Source organism: Doryrhamphus excisus, chromosome 3 (genome assembly GCF_030265055.1).
Source record: "Doryrhamphus excisus isolate RoL2022-K1 chromosome 3, RoL_Dexc_1.0, whole genome shotgun sequence".
Classification (NCBI taxonomy): domain Eukaryota; kingdom Metazoa; phylum Chordata; class Actinopteri; order Syngnathiformes; family Syngnathidae; genus Doryrhamphus; species Doryrhamphus excisus.
The window spans coordinates 28538976-28558354 of record NC_080468.1 but is presented as its reverse complement, the minus strand read 5'-3'; the positions used below and the strand labels follow the sequence as shown (position 1 = coordinate 28558354).

The following is a 19379-nucleotide window of genomic DNA, read 5'->3' as shown; positions in this document are numbered from 1 at the left end:
CCGACACACGGCCACGGCGTACACGTGAAGGTGAAATGTGATGTCCTCGCAGGTACGTGTGGGAGAAAGAGGGCGTGGCCATCAACGTGCACGCCATCCCCCGCCTGCAGCAGGACGCCGATGGCACCCTCCACATCTCCCAGACGTGGTCGGGCGACATCGGCACCTACACCTGCCGTGTCAACTCCGTCGGCGGCAACGACTCACGCAGCGCTCACCTCCGTGTCAGGTGGGCCTCGCACACACACACACACACACACATACACACACATATATAGACACATAAACACAAAATGAAAACAAAAGACTTAAATAAAACTGTCATAATAATACAATTATTGAAGTATAAAAAATATTTAAAAAATCAATAAAAATGAAATAAATCTAAGGTGTATAATAAAAATTATTATAATAAAAGTCTACTAAGTAAATATAATATAATATAAATAATATATATATATGTATATAATATAAATAATATAATATAAAATTACAAATAATGTGTAAAAAATAATAAACAAACAAAATAAAAAATACTTAAATACTGTGTCAAAAAGTAAATGAAAATAAAAAATAAAAAAATGACTTCAATTAAAGTATAAAAAAATAAATACCAAAAAATGACTGAAATAAAAAGGAAAATAAATTAAAACAACAATGACTTAAATAAAAGTAAAAAGAAAATCACTTCAATAGAAGTTTTCAAAAATGTAAATAAATACAAATAAAAATTATGTTAATAAAAATAAAAAGAAGAAAAAATAAAAATGGCTTCCATGCTAGTGTAAACAATTCTAGTAATAAATCAAAATACACTGAATAAAGTAAAAAAAAATCAAAAAGACATTAAATTAAAGCATGAATACTTCCCGTCCTGATGCACGTCGTTATTTGACTCTTCTTCCCCTGCAGGCAGCTGCCTCACGCCCCCGAGAACCCCACGGCGGCACTGAGCGTATCCGAGAAGCGTGCCATCGACCTGACCTGGGCCAAGGCCTTTGACGGCAACAGTCCGCTGATACGCTACATCCTAGAGGTGTCGGAGAACAGTAGGTTGACCACGCCCACTTTTACACCCCTCACCCGTTCAGTCCAATTGAGTTGGCTGAGGGTACGCTAGACTACATTGCTGACGATGCTAAAAGTGGTGCGGTTTACACAATTGTCTTTATCATCGTTTGATGGTACATTTCAAAAGTGACGTGCCCACTGGAAACTGGAGTTTATTTACCAACACTGACAATCAATACAAAAGCGGGCAAAGACCCTCGCCTGTCAGGATTTCAAGATGTCCTGCGTGTGTGTCGTCACCCCAAAGACACAGCAGAAGAGAATTTAAGATCAATAGGAGCCATTAGCGGCGTCCGTCACATGCGTCTCATCTCAGGCTGCACACGCTAGGGCGACGTGCCTCACAAAACATCAAGCGTGTTTGCATCTTCTTTGTTGCTGAAAGAACAGCGCTCTTAAATATTCTCCATCATGTCTTTAGCGCCCACCGCCACGTGTCACATGCATGGATGAATTGCAACAAGTCATTCAACATGTCGTCACGTACGTCCAATTTGGGAACACCTCGCTGTCATGCCCTGAAAGAATAATTTGCAACTTTACAGACCTGTGGTTCATATGTACACAACCTAATGCTTCCTTTAGGGTGCTTCCTTGCTTCCTCACCTCACCACCACGAGGGTTCGAGGAGGAAAGTCTCTTTACCACCTCCATGCTGCAGAGGGGGAGAAGCAGGGTACACGCTGGACTGGTGGCCAGCCAATCACAGGGCACATATAGACAAACAACCATTCACACTCACATTCATACCTATGGACCATATGTGTGGCCATATGAAGCTAACATGACTTTATTCCCATAATATGATGACTTTATTCTCATAATATGATGACTTTATTCCCATAGCAAGATGACTTTATTCTCATAATATGGTGACTTTATTCCCTTAATATGATGACTTTATTCCCATTATATGATGTCTTTATTCCCATAATATGATGACTTTATTCCCATTTTATGATGTCTTTATTCCCATAATATGATGACTTTATTCCTATAATATAATGACTTTATTTCCTTAATATGATGACTTTATGGCCATAGTGTTGATATTATGATATTATTGATATTACTATATTGTGTTTTATTTCTCATATCACAAATTAAATACCATTTTAATGCTAAAATTAAAAATAGTTAAAAGTTAAAGTAAAAAAAAATTTCCTCCTAATATTACGAGTTTATTATTTTTTTTATTGGAACATTTTTGTCTTAATATTTAGACTTTTCTTGCCAAATTCCAGCTTTTTTTCCATTTCTGCTGTTTTTTTCCTCCTTGTAAATTTTCTTCTCATAAATATGACTTTATTGCCATAATATTTGGACTTTAATCTCAGAATATAATTTTTTTTTTCTGCAACCTAATTTTTCAAAAATGACAACTTTATTTGTTGTTTTTTTGTGTCCCATAATGGAACATCTTTTGTTCATATTTCCCCTTTATGCTTATAATGATATCATTCATTCATTCATTCATTTTCTACCGCTTATCCTCACAAGGGTTGCGGGGGTGCTGGAGCCTATCCCAGCTGTCTTCGGGCGAGAGGCGGGGTACACCCTGGACTGGTGGCCAGCCAATCACAGGTCACATATAGACAAACAACCATTCACACTCACATTCATACCTATGGACAATTTGGAGTGGCCAATGAACATGTTTTTGGAATGTGGGAGGAAACCGGAGTACCAGGGGAAAAGCCACACATGCACGGGGAGAACATGCAAACTCCACACGGAGATGCCTAAGCGGAGATTCCTGACTCCTGACTGTTAACCACAACATGCTAACCACTCGAGCTGTGGGCCTTGGCAAATGCAACACGATTTTTTTGTTGTCGTCTGTTTAATGCTGGTTTCTTAGCACTAATTCGGCCATGGAGGCCACCGCGTGAAAGAATTCGACAAACAGTTCTAGTAGATACAGGGGTTTCTGGTGACCAGTTCTCATGTAGCTCCGCTGCAGTTGAAAAAGGGCTGGCCCTGGACTGTCGAAGCAACAAACGGTCCTCTCGAACAGTTGTTTTACGGGGTGTGCCTGACCTGGGCTTGTCATGAACATCACCGGTTTCTTCAAATCTTTTTTTATCCTCTCCACTTGACGTTTGGACACATTAAAGATGTTAATTACAGTATTTGTCACAGGTGAAGCTCTAATCTGTGACTGGTTGAATCATTTAAAGATACGACAAGACTTTTGTCCTTGCAAAAACAGATGTTATGGGCTTTAACAAGCTGTGAACATCACTACACTCTTTGATGATTTCATTTTTCACCCAGTTATTAATGTGAAAGCCCTTGACATTAAAATGATCCATTTATTGAAACAATTGATTGATTAGAAATAAAGTTATATGCCATTTAAGTTACTATGTCCTTATGCGACAAGACTTTTGTCAGGGACTGTACACATTTTAACATGATTAGAGCCCTTGAGACATAAAGTAACACCTCTATAGTCACTTTTACACGCCTGTTTATATTGTTTAATATTGTAGACATCATAGGAGAAAATAAGACCTAAATAATAGGTCAACATTCATTGAGACATTTTAATGCCCGAAATGCTACATGAAAAAAAAGAACATGCGATGTGTCTTTGTGTCATGACCCTGGAGTCCTTTCATGTCAGCCTGAAACTGTGGTTTGCTACAATTGAAGATGTTTTTTTTTTTTCTGGGGAGCTAAAGACCTACCTGACGGTCACTGCTTCTCCTTTTGTGAGCAAAGAAGACGCCGCGTCATCCAATACAATAAACATTAGCACATATGGGGCGTGTCGCTATGCAGCGCCGCGAATGGGCGGAGTCTGCAGCCAACCCTTGACCAATCACAACAGAATGTAGCATTTTTCATTTTCAACAATGCCTTTTTTCTTTTTGCAGACGCTCCCTGGGCCATCCTCCTGGCCAACATCGAACCCGACTCTTCGGCGGTGAAGGTCAACGGTTTGATCCCGGCACGCTCCTACCAGTTCCGACTGTGCGCCGTCAACGACGTGGGCAAGGGACAGTTCAGCAAGGAGACGGAGCGGTGAGCTGCCATCCCATAATACTGTCAGGCAGGGCTGGACAATGTCTAATTATGACAAGACAAGTAAAAGAAAACACAGCAAGGAGGAAAAAGCAGCAGCCATCTGACAAGAATGAAGGGAAAGTCTAACAAAAAAAAGTGGTACTTTGATGTATTATGTTGTCAAATTATGAGGACAAATACCATCATTTAATAGCATAAAAGTGAAATATTAAACAAAAAAAAACATTTTTAATACTTAATAATATGAAAAACAAAAAAGTCAAGAGCCAGCACGGATGGATCCGCCCATACTTGTACGACGAGCACATGTGTGAATGACATGTTGCTGCTCCTGCCTCCCTCAGCCCGCCCACTCACATAACATATCATTCACATACACAGTACCATCATACACATACACAGTATCATCATCATATACATACACAGTATCATCATCATACACATACACTGTATCATATCATCCACATACACATTATCATCATACACATACACAGTATCATCATCATAGATACACAAAGTATCATATTATCATCATCACACACATACACAGTATCATATATCCTCCACATACAGAGTATCATCCACATATACAGTATCAAGGATCATCATCATCCACATGCACAGTATCATATTATCAACATACACAGTATCATATCATCATCCACATACACAGTATCTTATCAATAGCCACATATACAGTATCATACCATCATCATCCACATGCACAGTATCATATCATCACATCATCCCCATACACAGTATCATCATCATCCACATATACAATATCATATCATCATCCACATACACAGTATCTTATCAATATCCACATATACAGTATCATATAATCATCATCCACATGCACAGTATCATATCATCACATCATCCCCATATACAGTATCATCATCATCATCTACATGCACAGTATCATATCAATATCCACATATACAGTATCATATCATCATCATCCACATGCACAGTACGATGTCATCACATCCCCATACACAGTATCATATCATCATCATCCACACATGCAGTGTCATACCATTATCGACATACAAAGTATCATATCATCACCATACACAGCATCATATCATCATTATCCACATATACAGTATCATATCATCATACACATACACAGTATCATATCATTCACATACACAGTATCATCCACATATAGAGAATCATATCATCCACATACACAGTTTCATCATCCACATATACAGTTTCACATCATACACATACACAGTATCATACCATCATCATACACATACAGGGTATCATATCATCATCCACATGCACAGTGTCATATCATCATCATCCAGATATACAGTATCATATGATCACATCATCCACATACACAGTATCATATCATCATGGAAAGGGAAGGATGTGGAATAAAAGATATGTAGGATGATAACCGATCTATTTATCAGTTCTCATGGTAAACGTTATCCTCGTGTCCATCCATCCATTTTCCTCCGCTTATTCGGGTCCATGCTAAATGACTAGAACATGAATGAACCAATGGATTATCGCCAATATTATTTAATTGAATTATTTAATTATCTTCAAAGTTGATGAACATAATAATGATGAACATAATAATTGATGTTGTTGAAGTGTGCAGGAGTAGGGGGTACATGGCTTCAGGTCAAATGTCTGAAGGGGAATCTGACTGTAAAAGTTTTGGGAACCACTGTAATAATGGATTACAATGTGTTTTAAAATGACTTATCCATGTGACTTCATGAGCAGGACCATTTGGGGAAGGAAGTATAATACAATGATAATATAATATAATACAATAATATAATACAATACGCCACAAGAATTATTTCAACAACTCTATTTTGTGTTGCTCCTAGGGTGGCGCTACCAGAGGAGCCCCCCAGCGCACCCCCCCAGAACGTCATCGCCAGCGGTCGCACCAACCAGTCCATCATGATACAGTGGCAGCCCCCCCAGGAGAGCCACCAGAACGGCATCCTCAGAGGCTACACCGTCAGGTGAGCTCACCTGGCCCTCTGGGTTCAACTTTGATCAACATCATAGCCCAATTCCTAATTTTACACTCAATTAACTTTCTGCAGCGATGAACCTTTATAGTCCCCCTCCCACTTCCACCCCCACGGTGTCACTTCACAGCTGGATGCTTAAAGTTTGAAGAAGAAAATGCAAGAGTCTTTGTTTTTTTTACTTGAGTGCTGTCATAAAAAGCAGCGGCAGTCATCTTGTTGTGTTTAGTTGGTACTTTGTCTCCCTCTAGCAGGGCGTGTGGTGTTACTGCACCCCCTACATCACCTTTTCATTGACTAAAGGTACCGTCTGACCGGGCTGCCCGTGGACAACCAGATCAAGAACATCTCCAGCCCGGACGTGACCAACCTGCTGCTGGAGGACCTGATCATCTGGACCAACTATGAGATCGAGGTGGCCGCGTACAACGGGGCGGGCCTGGGCACCTTCAGCCATAAAGTGACGGAGTGGACCCTACAGGGAGGTAACGGCCGATCTTACTCTCCGCCATACATCAACATGAATTCCATCGGTTCTTCATCTCCTTTTTCTCCTGGTCCTTCCAAGTGCCGACCATCGCCCCCGGCAACGTGCAGGCGGAGGCCGTCAATTCCACCGCCATCCGTTTCACGTGGACGGCCCCCAACCCTCAGTTCATCAACGGCATCAACCAGGGCTACAAGGTGAATGAAGAACAAGCAAACAAACAGCCAGAGTGTGACGGCTTCTCCTTCTTCTGCTCCTCCAGCTGCTGGCCTGGCGGCCGGGTAAAGACCAGGAGGTCACCACAGTGACCACGCCGCCCAACTTCCAGGACAGCGTGCACGTGTCGTACGTGACGGGCCTGAAGAAGTTCACCGACTATTTCACCTCGGCGCTGTGCTTCACCACGCCGGGCGACGGCCCCCGCAGCCCCCCCAAGCTGCTGAGGACACACGAGGACAGTACGTCGCCATTCTTCTAGCCGCTTCTCTGAATGCCTTTTTGTGGCGGCTCAGCGTGTGCTCCTTTGTGTCTAGCGCCCGGTGCTGTCGGCCACCTGAGCTTCACCGAGATCCTGGACACGTCGCTGAAAGTCAGCTGGAGCGAACCCAGCGAGAAGAACGGCATTCTCACAGGTACACCCTTATACTTCCTGCACCTCGCCATGATGACGTCTGTACAAACTGTATGTTATTTATTCCTTCAGACATACATGAACGTAGCATAACTTCCAGTAACTACATCTACCGCCCATACAGTATATTCATCTGTAGTATTAATATTGCCATCATCTTTAATAAGATATTAAATGTTGTTGCTTTAGGGATAAACACACACACACACAGTAGTCTCTTACTTATAATTCATTCATTCACTTTCTACCGCTTATCCTCACGAGGGTCGCGGGGATGCTGGAGCCTATCCCAGCTGTCTTCAGGCGAGAGGCGGAGTACACCCTGGACTGGTCGCCAGCCAATCACAGGGCACATATAGACAAACAACCATTCACACTCACATTCATACCTATGGACAATTTGGAGTTGCCAATTAACCTAGCATGTTTTTGGAATGTGGGAGGAAACCGGAGGAAACCCGGAGAAAACCCACACATGCACGGGGAGAACATGCAAACTCCACACAGAGATGGCCGAGGGTGGAATTGAACCCTGGTCTCCTAGCTGTGAGGTCTGCACGCCATGCATCCCCTTACTTGCATAAATATACTTACATATACTTCTATATACTATGGTTATTTTCTCATTTCATATATTTTCACTTCTTTTTTAGTTTAATATGTACATTTGATTCATAATGTATAAATATACTATAATGTTTAATCATTATACATTATACTATATTATATTACATTATACTATAATGTCATGTAACTTTTTTCTGTATTTTACATAATATAAATTATATTAATTAATGAATTATAATAATTAATAGGGTGGCACGGTGGACAAGTGGTTAACGTGCAGACCTCACAGCTAGGAGACCAGGGTTCAATTCCACCCTCGGCCATCTCTGTGTGGAGTTTGCATGTTCTCCCCGTGCATGCGTGGGTTTTCTCCGGGTACTCCGGTTTCCTCCCACATTCCAAAAACATGCTAGGTTAATTGGCCACTCCAAATTGTCCATAGGTATGAATGTGAGTGTGAATGGTTGTTTGTCTATATGTGCCCTGTGATTGGCTGGCCACCAGTCCAGGGTGTACCCCGCCTCTCGCCCGAAGACAGCTGGGATAGGCTCCAGCACCCTCGTGAGGAAAAAGCGGTAGAAAATGAATGAATGAATGAATGAATATTAATTAATATTAATAATATAATATTTTACATAATATTTATTAACTGTAGTAGTACATATAATGTAGAATTTTCTATATATATTTTATATTTCATATATTATTTGATATATCTTTTGCTATCTATTCTTTTGTGTATGAATATGAACTGTATGCAATAGTACAACATCAGTTGATGCTTCTTTACAATCGTTACTGTCATTTCTGGATGGATGTCATGAGGTGGTGGTGCAGGTGTACCTAATGTTGTGGCCCATCGGACAACTTGATTGAGTGTGTGTGTGTGTGTGTGTGGTCAGGTTACCGCATCTCGTGGGAGGAGTTCAACCGCACCAACACGAGAGTGACGCACTACCTGCCCAGCGTGACGTTGGAGTACCGCGTGACGGGACTCACCGCCCTCACCACCTACACCATCGAGGTGGCCGGCATGACCTCCAAAGGTCAAGGCCAGCTGTCGTCCTCCACCATCTCCTCGGGCGTCCCCCCAGGTGAGTGGGGGTCGTTTGGTACCTCAATGTTGGTGAGAAATGATGAGAACATATAACATATATAATGTATGAGTATATTATGCTATTAACGCTTAGGGCTCTAATTTTAATGGCGCAGCTCAAGTTGGTGCAGGGTGACAGTGAACCACTGTGTGCAGCCAATTTGATAATGTGGTAGACTGGGTTGCACCATGGCGGCACACCAGGGGAGGTGTTCACATTCAGCTTGGCGCAGTGAGCTTTCATCGCAACAAAAAGGTGCGCTGAAAGCGCGCCAACTCCAACCTGGTCTATTCTTGGCGCAGGCGAAGCGCACCCTGCGGAGTGGTCAATTGGCTAGAGACACGTAATACAGTTATACAGTACAATACAATACAGTACAGACACGTCACCAAAACCTCACAGGCAGGGTTTCCAGAGTGTCAGGCACATTTCAATGCAACCAGCAACCACTACTTAATGTAAGCGACATTTTTTGGATTTATTATCTAATCACATCTGATGTTAGATCAAAGGCATCACGCTAGATGGGAACTCAACCTGACAGCAGACCGGGGGGGCTAAATAACATCATCCAATAAGTAATGAAATCATGTTCAAAAGGGATGAGAAGGATATTTCTGCTGAATAATGATATAGCCGTGTATGAGATGAATATAAATGTCTAAGGAATGTCTAAGTGTTTATGAAAGGTGTAAATTAAATATGAAATGCTGTGCTTCCTGTCAGAGCTTCCCGGCCCCCCCACCAACATGGCCATTTCCAACATCGGCCCGCGTTCGGTCAGCCTGCTCTTCAAGCCGGGCTACGACGGCAAGACCTCCATCTCCCGATGGCAGGTGGAAGCCCAGGTGAGACGTCATCTACCACTTATCACCGTGTCATCGCTCATCCCCGACGGGTGCTGCCACACAGGTGGGGGTGGTGGGAGACAACGAGGACTGGGTGACGGTCCACCAGGTGTCCAACCTGCCTGACGCTCGCTCCCTGGAGGTTCCCGGCTTGAACCCCTTCACCTTCTACAGGTAGGAGCGTGGGATGCTCGCCTTCGGAACGTTACAACCTTGTCGAACAATATCGTGGTTACGCCGTCTTCCAGGTTCCGGATGCGGCAGGTGAACATCGTGGGCACGAGCCCCCCCAGCCAGCCCTCCAGAAAGATCCAGACCCTCCCCGCACCTCCAGACATGGCCCCCGCCAACGTGACGCTACGCACTGCCAGCGAGACCAGCTTGTGGTTAAGATGGATGGTGAGCAGTGATTGTGATCCGTCACCATGACGACCATCCAGGCCGCTCAACCCCCTCTCTCTCTCTCTCTCTCTTCCCCCGCCCCTACAGCCTCTGCCAGAGTGGGAGTACAATGGCCACGCGGAGCAGGTGGGCTACAGGGTGCAGTACGCCAAGGCGGGCTCGGCGGGCCGCCCGTTGACCCAGTCCATCTCCGACCGCCTGGAGAGGGAGTTCACCATCGAGGACCTGGAGGAGTGGACCGAGTACGAGGTCCGGGTGCAGGCGGTCAACGGTATCGGGACGGGACCGTGGAGCCAGCCCATCAGAGGACGGACACGGGAGTCGGGTGAGTCCCCCTTTCAACGTGACCTGCGGTTGCGCGGATGGATCTCCAGGAAGCACGCTTGTCTTCTGTCCAGTTCCGTCCTGCGGTCCCAACAACGTGTCTGCCTTCGCCACCACCTCCAGCAGCATCCTGGTGCGATGGTCCCAGGTTCCCCAAGCAGACAGAAATGGACTCATTCTGGGCTACAAGGTTTGTTTCATCTTTTAGCCTGAACGCTGGAAATGTAGGCAGGGTTTAGTGGTCTAACCCCGCCCTCTTTTCATCAACTCCTCATGACCTCTGGGTCAGGTGGCGTACAAAGAGAAGGACTCGGACAGCGCCGTCCGCTTCTGGACCGTGGAGGGAAACGCCACCCACAGCGTCCAGCTGGGCGGCCTGGGCAAGTACGTCCTCTATGAGATCCAGGTCCTGGCCTTTACCCGCGTTGGGGATGGACGGCCCAGCTCACCACCCATCTTTGAGAGGACGCTGGACGACGGTAAAGTCCTTCTGAAGAAACCTCAATATTAGCACCTCTTTCTTTTTTACTGGTTTTCACTTCCCAAAGAGGAAGTGAAAAGTTCTACTTTGTACGTATGTTGTTGTTTTGTAATATTAGGACTTTATTCCCATAAGGTTAGATAAGGATAAGGATAAAGATAAGATTTTTATTCCCATAATATGATGACTTTATTCCCACAATTTTACAACTTTATTCCCATTATATATGACAACTTTGTTTCCACAATATTACAACTTTATTCCCATAAAACTATGACTTTATTCCCATTATATATTACAACTTTATAGCCAAAGTATTACAACTTTATTCCCATAATATTACAACATTATTCCCATAAGCCTACAGCCAGCCTCTTCCTGATACTGGCACCAAAACACAGCATATACAGTATAACATATGGAATATGTAAACCGGGCATGTGCAAAGTGCAGCCTGCGGGCCATCTGTGAACTGCATGTTTTATGGGCCCTCAAATGGCACATTGTAGAAACAAATATAAAACAAAAGTGGAAGAATAAAAGAAAAGGAGCATCAAGTAATGAGAAAAAACTGGCTGACCAAACCTGACACTAGGAAGGAAAGGTAGGAAAGACACCATTGGTAGTATATTAGTACAATGCATGTGACGTGATGTCAGTCCTGTTATGTATGTGTAGTACATGTGTGTACAGGAAGTAGCATGCCTGGCTATATGTGACACATTCATATCCCCAAAGAGATATAGGCCTTATGATGTTTATATGTGTTACTGTCTTGGTTGTTTGAGTTTCATCATAAAATGGTGTCATTGAAGATATTTGTATTTGCCTACCATATTTGTAGTAGTATTGTATGAAGACAGTATCATGACGCCATCTTGTTCTGCAGTGCCAGGACCTCCGATGGGCATCCTGTTCCCAGAGGTGCGCACCACGTCCGTACGTTTGATATGGCAGTCGCCCTCGCAGCCTAACGGCATCATCCTAGGTTGGTAAAGATCTTCTCCTGCCGGCGGAGGTGTCACTCCTGTCTTTAATTTCATTTCCTGTGCCAGCCTACCAGATCACGTACCACCTCAACTCCACCAACAGCAACGCGGCCACCGTGGACGTGCTCAACCCCAGCGCTCGCCAGTACACCGTCACCAACCTCAAGCCCGAGTCCGTCTACGTGTTCCGCATCACGGCGCAGACACGAAAGGGCTGGGGCGAGGCGGCCGAGGCGCTGGTGGTCACCACAGAAAAGAGAGGTACCTACCACCCAACCCGCCTGGTTGACCACATGGTGTTTACACATGCGTGGCTTGAGCATAGAATTCAAACAACATAACTCCACCCGCAGCTCGACCGCAGCCCACCAGCCGCCCCGCCGTTCCTCAGAAGGACGTCCGCGCTCGCCACGTCCTGCTGTCCTGGGAGCCGGGCAGCGACGGGTTGTCCCCCGTGCGCTACTACACCGTGCAGCTGCGGGAGCTTCCGGACAACAACTGGACCGTTCACTCGGCCTCAGTCAACCACGACGCCACCTCCTATGTCGTCTCCAGGTACCGCTTCCTGTCCACATGGGGACAAATGAAAGCAATACATGTAGATCATGTAGATTAGATAGTTATGGTCATGTAGTTATAGTTATGGTTATACATATTTATATGTCAGCTTTGTCATATAGAGGAAATACATATTATTCATATCATCTCTGCTCTTTATTTTACCCTTTTGGGTTTTTTTTTTTACATTTCATTTTCGCTGCACGGCGGTCTAGTGGTTAGTGCGTAGACCTCACAGCTAGGAGACCACAGTTCAATTCCACCCTCTGCCATCTGTGTGTGGAGGTTGCATGTTCTGCCCGTGCATGCGTGGGTTTTCTCCGGGTACTCCGGTTTCCTCCCACATTCCAAAAACATGCTAGGTTAATTGGCCACTCCAAATTGTCCATAGGTATGAATGTGAGTGTGAATGGTTGTTTGTCTATATGTGCCCTGTGATTGGCTGGCCACCAGTCCAGGGTGTACCCCGCCTCTCTCCCGAAGACAGCTGGGATAGGCTCCAGCATCCCCGCGACCCTCGTGAGGATAAGCGGTAGAAAATGAATGAATGAATGAATTTTCAGTCATACTTCTCTGAATATTATGACTTTATTCCCATAATGTGACTTTATTCCCATAATATAATGACTTTATTCCCATAATATAATGACTTTATTCCCATAATATGATGACTTTATTCCCTTACTATTACAACTTTATTCCCTTACTATGTATTACAGCTTTATTCCCATAATTTTATGACATTATTCCCATAATATGATGACTTTATTCCCATAATATGATGACTTTATTCCAATAATATGATGACTTTATTCTCATAATATGATGACTTTATTCCAATAATATGATGACTTTATTCTCATAATATGATGACTTTATTCCCTTAATATGATGACTTTATTCCCATAATATGATGGCACTATTCCCATAATATGATGACTCTTATTCCCATAATATGATGACTCAATTCCCATAACAGGACTTAATTCCCATAATATGATGACTTTATTCCCTTACTATTACGACTTTATTCCAATAACATTATGACTTTATTCCCAAAATATGATTACTTTATTCTCATAATATGATGACTTTATTCTCATAATATGATTACTTTATTGCCATAATATGATTACTTTATTCCCATAATATGATGACTAATTCATTCATTTTCTACCGCTTTTTCCTCACGAGGGTCGCAGGGGTGCTGGAGCCTATCCCAGCTGTCTTTGGGCGAGAGGTGGGGTACACCCTGGACTGGTGGCCAGCCAATCACAGGGCACATATAGACAAACAACCATTCACACTCACATTCATACCTATGGACAATTTGGAGTGGCCAATTAACCTAGCATGTTTTTGGAATGTGGGAGGAAACCGAAGTACCCGGAGAAAAGCCACGCATGCACGGGGAGAACATGCAAACTCCACACAGACATGGCCTGCACGCTAATCACTCATCCGCCATGCAGCCGTAATGATGTCATATTGTTGTAAAATTACTTTTTGTCACATTACAGCTGTTTCCACTGTTATTTATTTTTCTTTTATTCTTGTAAAATGACTGCAGATTTTTGCTGTTGTTTAGTTTTCTGGTTATTCTATTTTTGGACTGTGCATCAAGCCAACCCAGTCGGGCCACTAGGGTTGGCGGTGCCTATGAGTGACTGAAGGGTGGCTGAGGATGAACGTATGTAATGATGTCATGCTACTGTGTGTTCCATGGCCAAGGCTGAAGCCCTTCACGTCCTACCAGTTCCGAGTCAAAGCCACCAACGACATTGGAGACAGTGAATACAGCGACGAAAGCGAAGCTATCACCACCCTGCAAGATGGTGGGGGCCGGCGGGGGTACCGCACGAAACCTCCCAAAAGCTTCAACTAAACCTGACTAATCCATCTTCATCCTTTTTATATCAGTGCCCGACAACGCTCCCGTCATCCTCTCGGTCACGCCCCACACCACCACATCAGTGCTGATTGGCTGGCAGGTAAGTGGGGGCACGTCCACTGTCCTGAAGCGTTATAATGAGTGTTATTTACCCTCCATCTTCTCTTTCAGCCTCCCCCCGAGGAGAAGATAAACGGCATCCTGCTGGGCTTTCGTATCCGCTACCGGGAGCTGCTGTACGACCGTCTGCGGGGCTACGCCCTCCACGCCATCAACAGCTTGTCGGCGTGGGCCGAGCTCACCGGTAAGGACGCACGCTGCAGTTGGAAGAGGAGCCACCAGATGGCAGTAGGGCGTTGTCACACAGCTAAAAAAACATTACTCTGAGCAACCATTTCTGTGGGCTTTCATCCAAATATTTCGACTTTTTCCTTAAATAATCTGAAACCTTTTTGTAATGTTCTGACATTATTAACATCATATGAGGAATTTATGCTCATGAAAATGGGATCTTTCCGCATGAGAATATGGCCTTATTCTCTTCCTACCTTATTCTGTTATTTATTCATGACAACTGTTTCAACTTTCTCCTTAGAAACATTCTTCTCATCATTATGACATCATAGTTGGACTTTATTCTCTTTATATGAGGTTCCAACTTCATCCATCCATCCATTTTCTATACCGCTTATCCTCACCAGGGTGGGGCTGTGCTGGAGCCTATCCCAGCTGTCTTTGACCGAGAAGCGAGGTACACCCTGGACTGGTGATTCCACCCTCGGCCATCTCTGTGTGGAGTTTGCATGTTCTCCGCGTGCATGTGTGGGTTTTCTCCGGGTACTCCGGTTTCCTCCCACATTCCAAAAACATGCTAGGTTAATTGGCGAATCCAAATTGTCCATAGGTATGAATGTGAGTGTGAATGGTTGTTTGTCTATATGTGCCCTGTGATTGGCTGGCAACCAGTCCAGGGTGTACCCCGCTTCTCGCCCGAAGACAGCTGGGATAGGCTCCAGCATACCCGCGACCCTCGTGAGGATAAGCGGTAGAAAATGAACGAATGAAAGATATTTTAATAATGTGCCGTCGGCAAATGTAAAAAGAGCTGCGGGCCGCAAACGGCCCTCGAGCCACACCTTGAACACCCCTGGTCTAGGGAATGGTGAAGCAGTGGTGCCGATGTAAAGGATGCAGTAAGTGCACGTAGCAAGTAGGTCATGGAGATGCCAAACACAGCGTTACAAGGTAAAGAAGTGGTTGCAGGGTACGAGTCCAGGAGGTTCCTCCTCCATAAGCCAGCCGCTAGTAATGGGCGGGGCAATACTAAAATATCCATAATTCCCGTAGCAGGTACTTTTCAGTTTGTTTATCTGTTGAAGCTTTGAGACATAGTCAAGTTTTCATTCTTCTCATTTCTTTTCATGCTTTTTTAAACATTTTTATTATTTAAAATATCATTTTCACATCTTTGATATGATTTAGTCTTCAGATGTTTCAGTCTCAGCTCGGCTGTATCGTACCTCAACATACCTCAGGCTTTAAAATCAATCGCCATCGCCAATACCAGCCAGTTTGACTCCGTATCATACGGGAAATGATCATCAGCAGCAACCTGGCCACAATAAAAGGCCAATTGGAGACATTTGCGTGACTTCCTGTCTCCCCCCGCCCCACACAGCGCCATACAGCATCCGCAACCTGAGCGATCCCAGTCTGACCCAGTACGAGCTGGACGGTAAGTGTTGTCTCGCCGCAAACCCCCCCGCTCCAAAGCGGTTGAGCTTCCAAGGTCTAACACCGCCCTCCTCCCCCCCAGAACTGAGCAAGCACAAGCGCTACGAGATCCGCATGAGCGTATACAACGCGGTGGGAGAGGGGCCCACCACCCCGCCCCAGGAGGTGTTTGTGGGGGAAGCAGGTGCGCCCGCCGACGCTACCGTGTTTGCCGCTCATGTGCCTTCTATAGCTGACGTGGAATGTCTCGTTTGTAGTCCCGACGGCCCCACCCCAGAATGTGGCCGTGCAGTCGGCCACCGCCACCCAGCTGGACGTGACCTGGGACCCCCCGCCCGTCAGCGCTCAGAACGGAGACATCCAGGGCTACAAGGTCAGATTCACACTCGAGTGTTGAGGTTCCCGACGTAGCCCACAAACCAACGTCCTCCCCCCACCACCACCCCACCCCTATCAAGGTCTACTTTTGGGAGTTCCAGCGCAAAAATGACAGCGAGCGCCTTCGGACTCTGTTCATGCCTGAGGGGGGGTTCAAGCTGAAGAACCTGACCGGGTACACCACCTACATGATCAGCGTGGCCCCCTTCAACGCCGCCGGAGACGGACCCCGAAGCCCTCCCATCAGGGGCCGCACTCAGCAAGCAGGTACTTGAATAGTTCATTTGACACATCGTAATACACCAAAAAACTACTACTTCAAGCTGCCATTCATGAAATACTACTGGTATGAAATACACCAATCGTCCATTCAGTCAGGAAATACACCATGAAATCATTACTGCAGTCTACCAAAGTAAAACTACTACTAAATATATAGTACATGATCATTAAATATGTCATTAAAACCGGTTAAAGCAGCCCTGCGCTCACTCCTCATCTGCTTCTCAGCCCCCAGCGCCCCTGGCTTCATCCACTTCAGCGAGCTCACCACCTCCTCCGTCAACGTTTCCTGGGGCCCTCCCGCCTTGCCCAACGGCATCATCGAGGGATACCGCCTCATCTACGAGCCCTGCACCCCCGTTGATGGTACGCCATCGCTCTTTATCATATTACACTCACAACACACACATGGCTGGAGTGTCTAACAAATAAGATACATACTTCCTTACCCATTGGGGGTGTGGTCTACAAAACCAAACAACCAGGATATTGAACTATTAGTGCTAACCTCTGTGGCTGTAGGAAACCTCCTGATGCAGGTTTTTATAAAGGCCACAAGATGGAGGTAGCTGCATTAGTAGTAGAGATGTGGCCAATCCGATACACGATCGATATTGGTTTCCTGTACCACCATAATCCATGTGCCACGTCTATGCTATAGCCAAGAGTATCAGGGAACACAGCTAGAAGACCATCAGCAAACATAGCCAAGAGTATCAGAGAACACAGCTAGAAGAACATCAGCAAACATAGCCAAGAATATCAGGGAACACAGCTAGAAGAACATCAGCAAACATAGCCAAGAGTATCAGGGAACACAGCTAGAAGAACATCAGCAAACATGGCCAAGAGTATCAGGGAACACAGCTAGAACATCAGCAAACATAGCCAAGAGTATCAGGGAACACAGCTAGAAGAACATCAGCAAACGTAGCCAAGAGTATCAGGGAACACAGCTAGAAGAACATCAGCAAACATGGCCAAGAGTATCAGGGAACACAGCTAGAACATCAGCAAACATAGCCAAGAGTATCAGGGAACACAGCTAGAAGAACATCAGTAAACATGGCCAAGAATACCAGGTAACACAGCTAGAAGAACATCAGCAAACATGGCCAAGAGTATCAGGGAATACAGCTAGAAGAACATCAGCAAACATAGCCAAGAGTATCAGGGAACACAGCTAGAAGAACATCAGCAAACATGGCCAAGAGTATCAGGGAACACAGCTAGAAGAACATCAGTAAACATGGCCAAGAATACCAGGTAACACAGCTAGAAGAACATCAGCAAACATAGCCAAGAGTATCAGGGAACACAGCTAGAAGAACATCAGCAAACATGGCCAAGAGTATCAGGGAACACAGCTAGAAGAACATCAGCAAACATGGCCAAGAGTATCAGGGAACACAGCTAGAAGAACATCAGCAAACATGGCCAAGAGTATCAGGGAACATAACCAGAAGACCATCAGCAAACATGGCCAAGAGTATCAGGGAACACAGCTAGAAGAACATCAGCAAACATGGCCAAGAGTATCAGGGAACACAGCTAGAAGAACATCAGCAAACATGGCCAAGAGTATCAGGGAACATAACCAGAAGACCATCAGCAAACATGGCCAAGAGTATCAGGGAACACAGCTAGAAGAACATCAGCAAACATGGCCAAGAGTATCAGGGAACATAACCAGAAGACCATCAGCAAACATGGCCAAGAGTATCAGGGAACACAGCTAGAAGAACATCAGCAAACATGGCCAAGAGTATCAGGGAACACAGCTAGAACATCAGCAAACATAGCCAAGAGTATCAGGGAACACAGCTAGAAGAACATCAGTAAACATGGCCAAGAATACCAGGTAACACAGCTAGAAGAACATCAGCAAACATGGCCAAGAGTATCAGGGAATACAGCTAGAAGAACATCAGCAAACATAGCCAAGAGTATCAGGGAACACAGCTAGAAGAACATCAGCAAACATGGCCAAGAGTATCAGGGAACACAGCTAGAAGAACATCAGTAAACATGGCCAAGAATACCAGGTAACACAGCTAGAAGAACATCAGCAAACATAGCCAAGAGTATCAGGGAACACAGCTAGAAGAACATCAGCAAACATGGCCAAGAGTATCAGGGAACACAGCTAGAAGAACATCAGCAAACATGGCCAAGAGTATCAGGGAACACAGCTAGAAGAACATCAGCAAACATGGCCAAGAGTATCAGGGAACATAACCAGAAGACCATCAGCAAACATGGCCAAGAGTATCAGGGAACACAGCTAGAAGAACATCAGCAAACATGGCCAAGAGTATCAGGGAACACAGCTAGAAGAACATCAGCAAACATGGCCAAGAGTATCAGGGAACATAACCAGAAGACCATCAGCAAACATGGCCAAGAGTATCAGGGAACACAGCTAGAAGAACATCAGCAAACATGGCCAAGAGTATCAGGGAACATAACCAGAAGACCATCAGCAAACATGGCCAAGAGTATCAGGGAACACAGCTAGAAGAACATCAGCAAACATGGCCAAGAGTATCAGGGAACACAGCTAGAAGAACATCAGCAAACATAGCCAAGAT

General features: G+C 44.9%; 1 protein-coding gene across 9 annotated transcripts in view; it reads left to right on the top strand.

Moving 5' to 3' along the window:
• sdk2b (sidekick cell adhesion molecule 2b) overlaps window positions 1–19379 on the top strand; it is a 274153-nt gene that overhangs the window by 234645 nt on the left and 20129 nt on the right. For all 9 annotated transcript variants that reach the window (XM_058067737.1, XM_058067734.1, XM_058067735.1 and 6 more), the window contains 26 exons: window positions 53–229; window positions 913–1049; window positions 3954–4101; window positions 5970–6110; window positions 6423–6604; window positions 6688–6803; window positions 6869–7064; window positions 7140–7238; window positions 8707–8898; window positions 9628–9749; window positions 9814–9923; window positions 9998–10148; window positions 10239–10476; window positions 10550–10665; window positions 10765–10954; window positions 11846–11944; window positions 12012–12206; window positions 12299–12500; window positions 14235–14338; window positions 14424–14494; window positions 14566–14698; window positions 16073–16129; window positions 16211–16312; window positions 16386–16501; window positions 16587–16773; window positions 17017–17154. In XM_058067737.1, coding sequence (XP_057923720.1) covers window positions 53–229; window positions 913–1049; window positions 3954–4101; window positions 5970–6110; window positions 6423–6604; window positions 6688–6803; window positions 6869–7064; window positions 7140–7238; window positions 8707–8898; window positions 9628–9749; window positions 9814–9923; window positions 9998–10148; window positions 10239–10476; window positions 10550–10665; window positions 10765–10954; window positions 11846–11944; window positions 12012–12206; window positions 12299–12500; window positions 14235–14338; window positions 14424–14494; window positions 14566–14698; window positions 16073–16129; window positions 16211–16312; window positions 16386–16501; window positions 16587–16773; window positions 17017–17154 — 3719 coding nt within the window. The remainder of the gene's footprint in view (window positions 1–52; window positions 230–912; window positions 1050–3953; window positions 4102–5969; window positions 6111–6422; window positions 6605–6687; window positions 6804–6868; window positions 7065–7139; window positions 7239–8706; window positions 8899–9627; window positions 9750–9813; window positions 9924–9997; window positions 10149–10238; window positions 10477–10549; window positions 10666–10764; window positions 10955–11845; window positions 11945–12011; window positions 12207–12298; window positions 12501–14234; window positions 14339–14423; window positions 14495–14565; window positions 14699–16072; window positions 16130–16210; window positions 16313–16385; window positions 16502–16586; window positions 16774–17016; window positions 17155–19379) is intronic.